We start from the raw sequence: 15,565 nt of genomic DNA, 5'->3' as shown, positions 1-15,565 counted from the left end.
AAATGCTGTTGAATGGGTTGGGGGTTTTCTGTGAATGTGTTCTTTGTTAAAGGGGATTTTCAGTAGCAGGCTAGAGGAAGTATATTCAGTACTATGAAAATGTACGGCCTACAGCCACATTGGATAAAAAATCAAAACAAGACTAGGAAGACCTAAACAGCCATCTTTTCTGAATGTTTACTAAGTTATAGCATACACACAAAATGACTTTAATATTAAAGCTACCTTGAAATTGCATTCATGTTGAGCCTAAGTCAGCCATTAAATATATATAAGTATTTTTTATAGAAATTCACCACTGATACTCAGTAATGCACAACAGTGCTGCTGTTTTTGGAAAAGCAAACCAGAACTGTGCCTTCCCATTCAAGCAGCAAAGCACAGTATTTGAAGATTTCCAACAAACAAACGATGCAAAACACCTAATAGTTTCTGTGTTATGTAGACTTAGGATTTTCCAGGTACAAATCCACTGCCGGCAATGGACACACAAAAGATAATACCTTTGACACAAGAATCAATGACGATCTGTGAAGAGATCAGCTATTAAAATGCAAGTGTGCTTTAACTAAAAATGAGTATTGGTATACATCAATTTATCCAGGAAAGTATTTTTAGAAAGATACAGAACAATTTGATTTACAAACTAAGCTCAATTATACCCACTCAAGAAACAGATGGAGCCAGGATATTTTTTTTTAAAGTAACTTTTTTAAAAGCTATAAAAATAACAGCGGTATCTGAAGTCTACCTCATCAGCGTGAAATATACTATACTACAGCTACCAGCAGTGGGGGACAGCAATCCATTTCACTCCTTAATTTCAATTTAATGAGCGCTAGTCCTAAATACCTTCCTAGTATTGATTAGGTTTTTTTAAAAAAAACTTATCTTGGTATCAAATGGTTACAAAAATGAAAAGCCTAGAGCATGCATTATTACTCCACTGCACTTCACTTTAAAAAACAAATCTGGTCAAAATGGCAACTATTTTTGATACCCCATGCACATTTTGAATAATTTCAAGTACAACCTTAAACATTTACTCCTGTTCACATTCTTTAAAAGAGGCCTTGTACTTACTCAAACCTGCAAGTACAAAAACCAGTCCTACAGAATTGTAACTGCTGTTTTCTTAAATGCTCACACCAGCCCTAGTTACAGCTGGGGACCTTTGTCGTTTAAAGTGTGGAAGGGGGGAATCCTCCACAAATTGATTAAAATGGCAACTGAATCACAGGTACATTCTTTCCCTTCCTACTAACCCCACTCCTTGCTCTGCTCTATCATCAGCTAAGGCTCATTAGAGTTGACATTCCTGCTCATCTGATGTTTGTTCAACAAACAAAAGATCATACCTCCTACAGATCAGCTATGATCTAAAGGTAACCTAGACTTAACACACACCTGATATGCGATTCTCATTCAGCATCAGACTCTCCTAGACAACCGTCCATCCATGCTTCAGCTGAGGTAATACAGTATCCTCCAACGGCTTACAACCATTACTGTCTCTCCTATCTGTCATAGCCATATTTTTCTCATCTTTTCTGGGAAAATCTCACAGTTGCGAAAGATTATACTTCCTTGCTAGACCAAAGTTGATATTTTACTAACTAGAAAACTGCTGTGTAACAATTATTAAGCTGCAATAAAGGCCAGTAAGATTGTCATAGAGAGCCCTAGCTTCTAACACTCTTCATGGTTCCCCATCTGATTATATCTGCAAATATCTGACTTTCAACCTCGGCCTATCTACATGCACTGAAAAATACTGTTTTAATGCACCTTTGACTGTACACGATATAGGAATTCTTCAGTAAGCAGTAGGGCTGAGCCAAATATTTGTGGGGTTTGAAACACATGGAACTGTTGTTCTCACATCTAGTTTGACCCTAAATCCCTCTCCAGGTGCTAGTTAGGGGAAAGGAAATATACAGAAGGGAACAGTGGGAAAGATCACACTAGCTCTGCCCAACATTGCCTTTTTCATCACTTTCCATTATCCTGGTGATAATGTAAAGCGGAGAGATGTTTGTATCTGTGGAGGCTCCCAAATGGAAAACCAAGGTTGTCACCCACAGAAGCAGGGAGTCTCCATGGATGCAAAAGTCTCCCTGCTTCACACAGTCACCATTTACAAATCCTAAAAGTGATGAAAATAGCAGGGTGGTGGTGGAATCTTCATCCCTACTCTACCCACCATATGTGTTTACTTTCCCCCAACATTGGAAGAGGGCTCAGTATTAATCATTAATATGTATTATTATTATCATCATCAAGCTCAACTAGAAAACAGTCACTGAAATAGCAAGTGAACATGATTTAAAAGTATAACCATGCAGAAGACATGATAAACTATTCAGACGATACATACACGTATTATTTACAAATTACATCTCGATGTTGAATACTGTTAGCTTCAAATTAGCAACAAAATAAAGCAAGAGCTTTCAGATGAGACACTTGGCTTAGTCAAATTCACGGTTTGTTAGAACAAGTGGAGCCACCAGAGTCCACACGTAGAGGACTATGCCAATCCAGCTGGAAGAGATCTTCACCCAGACAGATGGCCACTTACTGGTCATCGATGCAGAGACAGGGTCAGGGCTGAGAAAGAGGAGAGATAAAGTGTTAGCCGACTCATTTGTGGAACTGAATAACTACTTTTGATAATCACTTATTTTATTAAAATTGAAAAAATTATGTAAGAATCAAATTCACTGCCACCGATAATCTATGATAAGTGGGATAGGAGATTATGAATCCAACATCTGCCTCTCTGCCCACTTCAACCCCAACAGGTGATCAGCACTGATAATGTCAGAAAAATGTAGTCTATGGAAGTGTCACCCTTCCATAATTTCCTGCAAGAGCCACATACCTGTACCAGTTGGTTAGGGTCATCATGATGTAAAGCGAAGCAAGAAAAAGCATGAAGTGAAAGAATGAATAACTGTAAGTAACTCCATCTCTCTCATTATCAACAGCACGGTGCAAATCATCTCCTTCATCAAGAGAGCCTTCACTCCTGGGAAGTCCATCTTCTATCAGTGTTGACTCATCACTGGTTAATGTCAGTTTATTTACCTGACTATTATTGGATGTCCGAATGCTGCAGTTAAAAAGTGGATAGTGTCACTAGATGTCCTTTTTTAAAAAAAACCTGAAAATTGTAAAAGGTTTTCCAAAAGTTCTGCTCACCTTGAGTACAGAACACACATTAAGAACAGGATGAGGCCTACAATTCCTTGGGCATCCCACCAATGGACAAACTGACCCTTAGTTGGAGTGCTTGTGGAATTATAGCCAATGATGTTCAGCAAGCTTGGATTGCATTGTCTGTCTAGATCAGTAAAGACAAACAAAATTGAAAGTCGGATTATTCTACACAAAACAATCTATTTCTCACAGAAGCAATGTCCAACATAATAATATACAAGAGGTGCTAGCCTTTTACATTGCTTGAAACTGTTTTTGAGCTGTTTGTTATGTAGCTTTCCAACTGCAATGAAATACAGCTATGGCCTTTCCATACAAAGGATATGGGATTAACAGTGCTTTCTTTGAGCACTGTACTAGCAACATCCCCATGCAATAGAAGGACACTGGCCAGTCTTGCTACTGTGTGGTGAGAGAGCAAGTGTTCAGAATAGTGTTATATATGAAAGCAAGGAGATAAATGGCACCTTAAACCTAGGTTATGGGCACTGCAACCGAGTATCTAGGTGCAGTTTTTTAATAACAAGAATACAAAGCTGAAAATGAATGAACTGCCCGCCCTACAAGAAGTCTTTTGTATACCAAAACTGCAATCCTAATCATGCTGGCTTGGGAGTAAGCTTCATTCACTTTAAAAATCATTTAGATAACCACAGATTCTCTAACAATCAACAATTTATAGCATTCTACCTTGCACTCTGAAATACTTTTTGTTTAACAGTTTTTTGTACCTTCAAAGCTCCAAAACATTCAAAAGTTTTAAAATCATCCAAAGTAGGTGTGACAGCAATAAACAAAGGAGTTCTACCAGAGTCACTTCTGGATCATAACAATAACAACAACAACATGAAATCTCCTTACCAGGCTCATTGGTCATTGCAGCCCAGGTTAGATACATTGTATAAACGGTGATCACAGATGATTGTAACAACCCAGATCTCGGTTGTGATTCCTATACGCAGACAGAAAGCAAAACAATACAGGTAACTTGCATATTGCGCTGATTTTTCTTATGTGATCACAACTTAGCACAGGGTGGGAGAGTAGGAAATGAATGAATGAATGAATGAATGAATGGAGAGCAGAGGAAACCAACTCTCCATTTACTTATCCCCCCGCCAAGCTGTAATTACAGGCTTGCCAGACTTCGGGAAGGTGGTGTGAGGGCTCTGGCAATGTCCCAGAGCCCTTGTGCCTCCTTCCCAAAGCTGGGTAAGCAGTCCTTCACCTTGTGGGGTGCTGAGAGCAGTTCCAGGGTTTCCTGGCTTTATATGCTTTTGCATGTATGCAGAGACCATACAGCTCTGAACCAAATGCTTGGATAAGATGTGAATTACCTGTATGTAGAAATTTGACAAACGGCTGATGTATTAGCCAGATTCTTATGAAAACAAATATCCACTTAATGTAACCTCATACCTGGATTTTAGGCAGAATTGACATTACAGATGCTCCAATGCACAGCAGCATATTGACACTGATGAATGCCTTATTTTCAGAACAGCCATCGGGCAGAGTATAATAGACATAAAATAGGACAATTGCCACCAGAGACAGAAGATAGTTTAATGCTGTGGCAGACAGCAAAGCTGTGAAGAAGCAAACAAAACTGGATTCAGGTTTTATTAGTACTTTTGAAGGAGGCTCACTAGAGCAGTGATGAAAAATAAATCCTACGGTACACTGTTGGATAAGAAAAGTGATCTGGTGGATTAACTTCAGGAGGCAGACTAAACTGCTATTGCCTCTAGAAGATCTGGAAAAACTGAATCAACCCTCAGTAATTATAGTTGTTACTATAGCTGCATCAATTCAGGCACAACTTTCTCCTCTTCTGACCCCATGTGATCAATACCATTATTATGCTTCTGGGAACACCAATTCCCTCTTAACCATGGTATGTTGGGGATGGGAGAGATTCAGACTCTCAGTTCCGCACATGCACAAAAGCACACCCTTCCATGGTCAGCAACTAGCAAGTGAAGAGCAACATCAAAGAGCTCTGAGCTCATGACTCCTACAACTGAAATTTGAGCACTGCATGTCCCAATTTTAATAAACAAACCCTGTGATGCTGACCAACAAACCACTACATACCTGCATACCAGCATCTTGAGTTTCCTTCTTCCATCTTTTCGACCCAAGATTCATTCCAAGAGTGGGCAAAATCAATAAGTAAAACCAGCTGGATAAGAATGAAGCAGAAAGCACCAGCCATGCCTACATAAAACCACACTAGGAAGAAAAATAATTAATATATTAATTTCCATAAATATTTTTTCTGTTTGAATTGTTAGCATGTATTGAGTGATTCAGAGTCATCAGGGTAAAATTTACTCGTAAAATAAACTCTTAAAGAGTTTGACAATTAAAAAATAAACAAGGCTATGTCCCCAGGTAGTTTATGATCTAAAACCAACAGTGAGGAAATCACAAGGATTTAAGAGATAAATATGAGTATGTAACTACACATACATAAAACTAGATTCTTTGGGAATGATAATTAAGGGATTATGCTGAAGTAAGGAACCTCCAGCCTGCAGGCCAGATTTAGCTCAATTTGGCCCACAAAACTGTTTTCCCTAAACCATGGCCACCTGACATAATATAGGATATCAGGTATGAGGCAGGTACAGACAGCACTGGATTAGCTGTGTAACTGAGCTCAGCATGGGGAACTCAATTGGACAGCTGATTGCTGAGGAATGTAGCTTTGCCAGTCCTAAACTGGCAATACCCCTTGTGCTATGGTTTCCAAATGCCCGACAATCAGCTGGCTGTTGAGCACTTGAGAATCGCTGCTCAAGGGACACTGACAGGTAGTTGGGACTGAGGTAGGGCCAGAAAGGTTTCCCAACCCTGGGTCATGCCAAAGACCTACGCATCTTCTCCAGTGTGACAAATCAGAACATTAAGATCTGTTAAATAAGAACTCAGTATCACATTGAAAGCTATTGGAAACAGTTTCTGTGCAAAATATACATGACTTTCAATGCAATCATACCTGTTGTAAAGGGTCCTTCTGGAATAAAAAATGCTCCAACTGTAATTGCAACAGCTGTGATGAATTTAAAGAACCAGAATCTGAAATATCACCAAAGAACCATCAAAGTTAGGGTATCAGCAGTATTTTTAAAATTTATACTTTACATAATATACTGTATATAATATTTTATATGATCTCTTCACTGCCCTCCACTGAACAGGCTTCAGGTTTTGTTATTTATATACCTTGTGCAGGAAACACAAGACTACAATTTATCTATATCCCTATCTATCTATCTATCTATCTATCTATCTATCTGAATGAATTTATATACCACCCTATACCCAGAGATCTCAGGGCGGTTCACAGAATAAAATCAAAATATAAAACCAAAATACAAAATACATAATCAAAATAAAAACAACAACCCACTAACCTCCCCCCCCCCCAAAAAAAACCCCACATTTCAAAAGGGCATAGGATGCCAATAAAAGCAACCAAAGGCCTGGTTAAAAAGGAACCTTTTTGCCTGGAGCCTAAAGGTGTATAATGAAGGCACCAGGCGAACTTCCCTGGGGTGAGCATTCCACAGATGGGGAGCCACTGCAGAGAAGACCTGTTCTCGTGTTGCCACCCTCCAGACTTCTCAAGAAGGCACACAAAGGAGGGCCTTAGAAGATGATAGGTTCATATGAAAAGAGACTGTCCTTGAGGTATTGCGGCCCTGAGCCGGTTAAGGCTTTATAAGTCAAAACCCGGAAACTACCGTATTTTTCCGTGTATAACACGCTCCCATGTATAAGATGACCCTTTTTTTGGACCTCATCAAAAGGGGGGGAATTGATCAAAGTTGTTGTGCTTGGGGGGGGGAGATTGCCCACAGTTGCTGAGCTTTGGGGGTGGGGTCAGCATCGCCAATCGCTCTACAGCCTGCCCGCCAATCAAAATCGCATGCATCACTGTGGCAAACAATCATCTGCATGCACACCACCAAAAGCCCACCTGCACGCTCAGCACAACAGAAGATTGCACACACGCCTCGATGATGCCGAAAATAGCACGCACAATTGCCAAAGCCGCAGATAATCGTTAGCGGGACTTGCCACAGCAACCTATCACACGCCCTATCGCCTCTGCAAATGTCATGCTGGCTGATGCCAACAATCACCCATCCCCCCTCTGCTATCTGTGTACGAGACGACCCGCTATTGTTGCATATTATTTCATAGGAAAAAATATCGTCTTAAACACAGAAAAATATGGTAATCAGTAGCCAGTGCAGTCGGACCAGGATCACTGTAATATTCTCAAACCATCTTGCATGAGCAACCTGGCCAATGAATTCTGCACCAGCTGAAGTTTCCAAACCGCCTTCAGAGGCAGTCCTGTGTATAATGCATTGCAGTAATCTAACCTTGAGGTTACCAGAGCATAGACAACAATATTTAGGCTGTCCCTGTCCAGATAGGGGCATAGTTGGGCCACCATTTCTTCTTACCCATTGTGTATTGCTGCCCTTGGATCACTGCTGCTCTTCACTTTGATCATCATTAAAGAGAACAGGAGAAAGAACATGGCCATACCAAAGCACACCCGATATACTGCTTTATAGCCTACTAGAACATCACAATTCACTTGGCCATCACAAAATCCAGGAATCTGTAATGAACAACATAAAATATATTAACATATGTCAATGAAGAACCCAAACTTTTTGTTTTGTTAGGAGCCGACTATGACAGGATTATTTTAACATCTCTTCATTACTTGAAATTTGTACAGATCTAAGGTTCTCACAAGCCAATGCTAAATTAAAGATTTAAATACATAATATATATATTTAAATACGTAAAATATAGTCCCCCGGTGTTTTCAAAAGCCACATACATACATGTATGTATACTCCTGGTCTGAAATAATAGCTAACTAATACGGGAAGAAGGCAAGGTTTTACAGACAACCATTATGCTAAATGTTAAAACACTTCAATGAAAGGCAGTCATAATGAGAGAACTGCTCCATAGTTAGGCCTTAGCCTATGTAAACAAAACACTAAATAACATTCTGGAATAAAAGGAGGTGCGGATACAAAGGTGCTCTCTAGAGCAAGCAGTGCTTCTGAAAAGATAAGAAAATACAAGTCAAAACCAAACTACAGTAGCAGTGCCACAATAATTCTACCATAGTTGTCTCACGAGTAAACTGACCTTCTTCAGCTGTTCTTCCATTCCTGGAATTAACATCACACATGCAACACCCACTCCAAGGAGCAAGAACAGAGCATATATCACCCTTGTTATAGTGGAGTTATTTCCACTGGGGCAGCATCGGCACAGCAGACATGGGGCACTGCCACACAAACATGGTATCTGATGAAAGAAAGGGAGGAGTATGAGGACAAAATAAAAAGTTATGCTCAGTTAATTACGTGGTTAAAATGTTTAACTACTGGTTCTGGTGTCATAATATTTAAGGATCACCCCCCCCCCCCACTAATGTAATATTTGTAATCTCATATTCTGTATTAGGTTTTCCTGTATACCCATTACTGCAAAGGCCATGGTTTTGATAGTAAAATGTGTGCAGATATGAGCAGTATGTCCTTTGGCTCTTGATTCAGTGCCATAACACTAACAGAAGCATGAACAAGTCCTGCAAAAAAGTAAAGGTGATGTTGCAATGCTGCTTCTCAGATGGCTCTGTGATTGCCCCATGTACAGCCAAGACAGTCATCAGACTGTTTACAAAAGTTATTAGTTACGCTTACCAGGGCAAATAGTGATGTACACCATAGCCAAGAAAAAGTGTATGACTTACAGTTTGGTGGAGATTTGTTTTTACTTTATGCCTGCATCAAAGATATATACTGAATTACACACTTTATTTCAATATCCTCAGAGGTGTAGGGGAAAATATAGGACAAGCTCTTACTCTAACTTCCAGCAGATTAGGAGGAATGCACAACAGTTAAATCAGCAAAAGTTTAAGCAATATTCTATCAAGTTGCCCAGTCTGACCATTGTAACTTTCCACTCTGCCTTTATTATTCCATAGGAGGAATTTATCCCAGGAAACAGGAAAAAAAATCCACAAATTTCAGTCTAACAAAACAATAATATGAATTTCTACTACTGCTCAAGATATTGTGTTGTTTTTCCTCAAAAAGGCCACATTTTCTCTAGATTGATTTGATTCTCTCTTACACACCTACAGATGATCCTACTTTAATGCAGGGTTTGTCAAAAGGAGGTAGAAGCCACACATTCACTCATAATTTTCAGTTCTGTATTCCCACATATACTGCTAGCATGGTGACTTAGCATACACAGCGGAATAAAATGGTACAAACATTTGCCAGATGCCTTGGAACAATAAACGACCCTGTAAAATTAGAGATGGCGAAACCCCACCACACACACAAACACCTTTCACACTGCAACTTCAGAACCCCTTTATAGAGACATTCCTAAAAATGGCCTTAGGAAGCTATCCACAGAGGAGGAAAGCATGAGGGCTGGATAAAAGATGATGCTGGTCTGGGGGGGGGGGGCGGGGAGCAACTACCTAGATAGCAAACTGCCCTCCAGGAAAAAAGCAAGGAACTGTCAAATTTCAAAGGGCCGATGTTTAAAGAGGCAACATCACCAACCCAGTGCCGGATTTACGTATAAACTAAACAATCTATAGCTTAGGACCCCACTCTCTTGGGGGCCCCCCAAAAAATAAAGGAAAAAAACACTGGATGTAGATTTCCAAAATATAAGATAAAAAACAATAATAAAATAAAACCTACATACAACAACAGCGTTTTGTGTTGTGTAGGCTCCTATGATGTAAGTAATGAGCCCCGCCTGCTAGCCTGCTCCTAAAATATCACATATAAAGGGCCCATTACCTTCAGTAGTTTAGGGCCTCATCAAACCTAAATCCGGCCCTGCACCAACCTACTGCTTTCCATTACTAAGGGTTTTTAATTTGGGGTGCGTTATCATTTTGCCCTAGCACCTGCAAGACGCAGACAACAGGGTCGAGACGTTAACGCGCCTCCTCCATCAGTTCTAGGGCGTTGGCAAACGAAATCATATTATATATGATTTAAACAAAGGGGACGCATCACGGCCAGGGAGGGGCCGCCTCGCCGCAGAGGAAGGACAGCGCGCGGGGATGCATGGGGGGGCGCAGTCAGAGAGCCCCCTCACTGCGCCTGCGCCTCTGGAACTGCTGCTGCTGCTGCTGCCACAGCCGCCGCCCCCGCGACTCCGTAACCCAGCGAAGTGGGGCCCCGAAGGAGGAGACCGCGGTTCCGGCCACATTACCCAGCTCGCCATGGAGCAGAGGCCCAAGACAGCCCCCATCTTCTTCTTCTTCTTCTTCCTCTTCTTCTTCTCCTCGCGGCGGCTGAGTTGCGCGGCAGCCCTTTAAAGATGGAGCCAGCGGCACCGAGCGGCGAGGGCTTGTTTACTCTCCAGCCTGCCTCGCTCACTAACCACGAGCTTTGACAGGCAGCAACGCGTCACTTCCGGGCTGAAGGAGGAAGGACCGCCACTGGCCACCTCCCACCTCAGCGCACAGGATTTAGTAATGTAGACTCGCACGGGCATCTGACTTCTGGGTTACCTTAAAAGTATTTTATGTTATGCTGTTTGGTTTGGTTTTTGCGGCAAAACAGTACGGGGGAAATCCAGGGTTTCAACGTAGGTGTGACTAGGCAGCAATGTTTCCTGTCCCCATTCGCTAAATGTAGCTTTAATGTATTGTTAATCTTTTGTTAGAAGCCGCCCAGAGTGGCTGGGGAGACCCAGCCAGATGGGCGGGGTATAAATAATATTTTTTTATTTTTATTTTATTTTAATAACCTAACCTCAACAGAGGGACGTGGGTGGCACTGTGGGTTAGAGCCTAGGACTTACCGATCAGAAGGTCGGCGGTTCGAATCCCTGCGACGGGGTGAGCTCCTGTTGCTCGGTCCCTGTTCCTGCCAACCTAGCAGTTCGAAAGCATGTCAAAGTGAAGTAGATAAATAGGTACCGCTCTGGCGGGAAGGTAAACGGCGTTTCTGCGCTGCTCTGGTTCGCCAGAAGCGGCTTAGTCATGCTGTACACCGGCTCCCTCGGCCAATAAAGCGAGATGAGCGCCTCAACCCCAGAGTCAGCCACGACTGGACCTAATGGCTCGGGGGTCCCTTTACCTTTTAACCTCAATAGACAGAATCCAGCTCCTCCATCTCAGAAACAATCATGCAGCATGTGGTTATGATAGCTGGAGGGCTGTCCAAATTATTGCAGTTTTGAAAGTTTTGAAAGTTTGAGTCCACTATTTTGGTGGTATCTAAAGATAAACCAGAATCTGCTCCTTGACCTTAGGAACCATCATGCCAGTTTTGGCTACCATATCTTAAGCAGTGTCCAGTTCAATGCAGTTTTCTAAAGGTGCAGTTCATCATTTTGTTTCAACAATGCAACCAGGAATATACAAACATAGACAAAAACCTGCCCCTTTACCTCAGGAATGACCACTTGTGGCATTTATCTGAAAACTCTTGCATGTGTAGTACATGATAATAATAATTTATTTATACCCCACCCATCTGGCTGAGTTTCCCCAGCCACTCTGGGCGGCTCCCAATCGAGTGTTAAAAACAATACAGCATTAAATATTTAAAACTTCCCTAAACAGGGTTGTCTTCAGGGGTCTTTTAAAAATAGGATAGCTGCTTATTTCCTTGACAACTGATGGGAAGGTGTTCCACAGGGCGGGCGCCACTACCGAGAAGGCCCTCTGTCTGGTTCTCTGTAACTTCACTTCTCGCAATGAGGGAACTGCCAGAAGGCCCTCCTTCAGGTATACAAATGCATTCTAGTAGCATTAAGCAAAACATTTGGAAGTCCATGTCACCTGACATGAATACAGGAGCGGGGAACACATTTCTTGGAGGAAATTGTAATGTTTTTCATGCCTCTCAGTTTTCCCTGAAAACGTTTCCCGCTTCCCCTCCTGCTTCCTCCACTGGATTTATTTCTAGAGGCTAACTGAGAAAGATGACACCCTAGCTGTGGATGGGGAGGAGGGAATCAATAGCTATGGAAATGATAAGCCCCTGATTCTTCAGTTCCCTTCATGCCATTATGAGGCAACTGCAGGGCTGAAAACCATTGTCCCCTCAAAACGTGTATTTCTGCCCTAACTCCTAGAGGTCAGTCTAAGCCAAGAAATGGATGAGCCCTTTAATGATGACCAGCTCCTAAAATGTACACCCTCCCTAGGCTAAAGCAGATTGTGTTTTTCCCACTCAGGGATGTCAGTTTGAAAAGTGTCATCTAACTAGCATTACCACCATTACCCAGAATGTATTTGTGTACTGAATATCTCCCTAGATGGCATTTATTTATATATAAGCTGCACGTACAGCAGCATCAGTACAGATGATGGCCGATATTTTCAACAGGGCAATCATTTCCATGACAACAACTGCCTGTGGCTTTCCAAAGGAAGAAATGGATTCTTAGGCTACAATCCTCTACCGTTTCCTATTGAAGTCAATTAGACGTACTTGTGATGAGTCATGCAAAGGATTGTGCTGTCAGTAAACAAATGTTCCTTTTAAAATGCAAGTGAAGCCAGAAGTTCTTAGTTTAAACAAGATCAAACACTGTACGTTTAATTCTGACCTTGAAATACATACAATATACAGGGAGCAGCCTGTTTAAAGAAATAGCCTTGAGATGGGGTAAGAGCTTTCGGATCACTGTGCTAGAAAGTACATTCCGTTGTTCTCTGAGTGCTGAACTGCTTGGAAGAACACACAGTTGTACAAAATGTAAAAGACTCAAATAAAACAGTGTGTCAAGTGTTCCTTTAGTAGCTGTGTCAGAGACTCCCAGCAATGTGTCACAAAAGAGCCCACCATCCTACTGTGAAGTTATTGCAAGACTTAAAGCACAATCCTAATTTTGATTATCATTCCTAAAATAAAAGCCCTTGAGTGATGTGTCTTGGGTTCCTTGACACTGTCTTTTCTCCTCTTCCTTACTTGCCCTATGTGGGGAACACTAATGTAAATGAGTTTCGCTGCTTGCTATAACAAGGCCTGGACAAGGTCAGGGGAGGCCTGGGTTGTTGCTGGTGGTACTGCCACTACTAACAACTAGGGAACTACTGCAACCTTTTCCATACCCCATCCTAGTGCTGCTGCTGCTGCTCCAGCTTCTCTCACACACCACTACTACATGTTTGCAAAATGTGCACAGTGGCAAGCCTTTCTTAACTATATTGGGCAGGGTTCAATCCTGATTGCAACCCGTTACCATAGAGGAAGGAAGGAACACTGAGATTTGGATGTAGCAAAAAGTCAAGCCTGCTTATTTTCTACAAACAGGTATATTTCACCTCCCTAATCTTTTGCCTTTACCCAAATGTATTATTCAAAATGCTTCTCGGGGAACATTAATTCATTTTGATAAAGGGCTGGACTGCTATTGAATGCTATCTTGGGAAATGAAATATACTCAGAGTCGCAAAGTGATTTCATGCTCTTTATTCAGCTCATAGTGGTGAGGAGGAATGAATGAATGTCCCCTCAGAGTATCTGCTTTATATACATTATTTACACAATGGGCTGCACATGATTGGCTAATTCCGGGATTCTACTGTAGGCCAATCAGGTTGTGGATTCACTTCTATCTGGAGCATGATTGGGTGGTTCCTGCTAACCAATCATACTGCTGCATTGTTCTAGGACCAATCAGACTGCCGCCTTTTGGAGCCTATTGTTCTAGGACCAATCAGACTGCTGCAGTTTGGATCCTATTCGACTCAGTACATAACACCCCTCCCCTCTAAGTTCCAGTCCTGCCCGGGAGGTCGCATTCATAGTCCTCAAGGTACGCTGGCGGCCTACGTGTGCGTTGCGGCCTGTGGTGTTCCCTGGTCCGGGGTTCAGGTTCTGGCTCGTGTTCCACGGATGCTGGCTGTGATGGGGCTGTTAGGTCTGGCGCAACCGGCTCGCTCAGTCGTGGTTCTGGTTCCGGTGTCCTTTCGGCCTCACGGGTCCTCTCTGTATTTACTGATTCTGCCTCTCCTGCTTGCCCCTGCTGCTCTATGGGCCTCACTGCCCCACTGTTCCCTTGGGACTCCTCTGACCTGTCCTCCTCCTCCTGGTTTTCTCCCGGGAATCGTCGCCGTATCTGGTCGCAGTGGCGGCGCCAGCATTGCCCCCCATCTGTTAGCACCTCGTATGACACGGGGCCAGTGACCCTGGTGACTGTGGCGGGTACCCATGCAGGGCCTGCCCCAAAATTCTTTGCGTACACTGGGTCCTGGGCCATGAAGGTCCGGGGGTTCCTGCCTTCCCCCACCACTACCTCATTCTGAGCTCTATCGGGGTGAAGGCGGTCCAATCTGATTGCAAGGCGCCGACCCATTAGTAGTTCAGCGGGGCTCCGGCCAGTCGTTGAGCTGGGGGTGCTGTGCTGTGCTAGAAGGAATGTGGCAAGGCGGTACTCCCAATCCCCTTGCGTCATGCGGCGAAGGGTGTCCTTGGTGGTCCGCACCATGCGTTCTGCTTGGCCATTGGTGGCCGGGTGGAATGGCGCCGAACGGATGTGGCGGATGGCATTCTGCACTGTGAAGGTTTGAAATTCTCCTGACGTAAATGCAGTCCCGTTGTCTGAGACGAGAGTGTCAGGGAGCCCGTGGGTTGCAAACAGCCGGCGTAGTACCCGGATGGCTGCGGACGTAGAAGTAGACGGTACCAGTGCGACTTCCAGCCATTTGGTGTAGGAGTCCACCACTATGAAGAATGTTTTCCCCTGAAAGGGGCCAGCGAAGTCCACATGCAGGCGTGACCATGGTGCTCGGGCAGACTCCCATGACTGGACTGGGGCCCTTGGGGGATCTGGGCGGGATTCTTGGCAGGCCTGGCAGTGTTTGACCCAGGCCTCTATCTCTCCGTCGATCCCCGGCCACCACACGTAACTCCTGGCAAGGGCCTTCATTCTTACTACCCCTGGGTGCGTCTCGTGTAGGGCTGTGAGGACCCTTTTGCGGAGGGGCTGGGGAACAACGACCCTGCTTCCCCATAACAGGCACCCCTTGTGGGCTGACAGTTCATGTTTGCGGGTTGTGTAGCTGGCGAATTCTGGCCCGGGGCTGCTGCTGGGCCATCCCCTCCACACCCAGTCCAGGACCCGGGAGATGACCCTATCTTTCTTCGAATGGTGTGCAACTTCTTGTGCCTGAATGGGGCGGTCGGGAAGCAGCTCCAGGCTCATAACCTCTTGTGCAGGTGCTGGGTCGGGGCCTGTTTCCGGTAGTGGTAGCCTGCTGAGGGCGTCTGCATGGCCCATCGCCTTTCCAGGG

General features: G+C 43.5%; 1 protein-coding gene across 1 annotated transcript; it reads right to left on the bottom strand.

The window, feature by feature from the left end:
• Nucleotides 1–2,308: 2,308 nt before the first annotated feature.
• On the bottom strand, nucleotides 2,309–10,725 carry SERINC1 (serine incorporator 1). The gene is made up of 10 exons (XM_081905462.1): nucleotides 10,525–10,725; nucleotides 8,416–8,577; nucleotides 7,707–7,867; nucleotides 6,227–6,306; nucleotides 5,320–5,457; nucleotides 4,642–4,811; nucleotides 4,084–4,174; nucleotides 3,205–3,346; nucleotides 2,885–3,115; nucleotides 2,309–2,610 (listed from the first exon to the last, which is right to left on the bottom strand). Exons 1-10 carry the CDS (start codon nucleotides 10,561–10,563, stop codon nucleotides 2,472–2,474), a joined length of 1,353 nt encoding a protein of 450 aa, XP_081761588.1. The 5' UTR covers nucleotides 10,564–10,725; the 3' UTR covers nucleotides 2,309–2,471.
• Between the last annotated feature and the right edge of the window lie 4,840 nt (nucleotides 10,726–15,565).

Source organism: Podarcis melisellensis (genome assembly GCF_964234715.1).
Source record: "Podarcis melisellensis genome assembly, chromosome: 3".
NCBI lineage: Eukaryota > Metazoa > Chordata > Lepidosauria > Squamata > Lacertidae > Podarcis > Podarcis melisellensis.
This window is presented reverse-complemented; position numbering and strand designations above follow the sequence as displayed.

Coding starts and splice junctions, on each gene's coding strand:
- SERINC1 (XM_081905462.1), bottom strand. CDS start 10,563: ATGGGGGCTGTCTTGGGCCTCTGCTCCATGGCGAGCTGG. Junction 8,578..10,524: donor TCTGCTCCATGGCGAGCTGG/GTAATGTGGCCG, acceptor TTCTTTCATCAG/ATACCATGTTTGTGTGGCAG. Junction 4,175..4,641: donor CAATTCTGCCTAAAATCCAG/GTATGAGGTTAC, acceptor GTCTGCGTATAG/GAATCACAACCGAGATCTGG.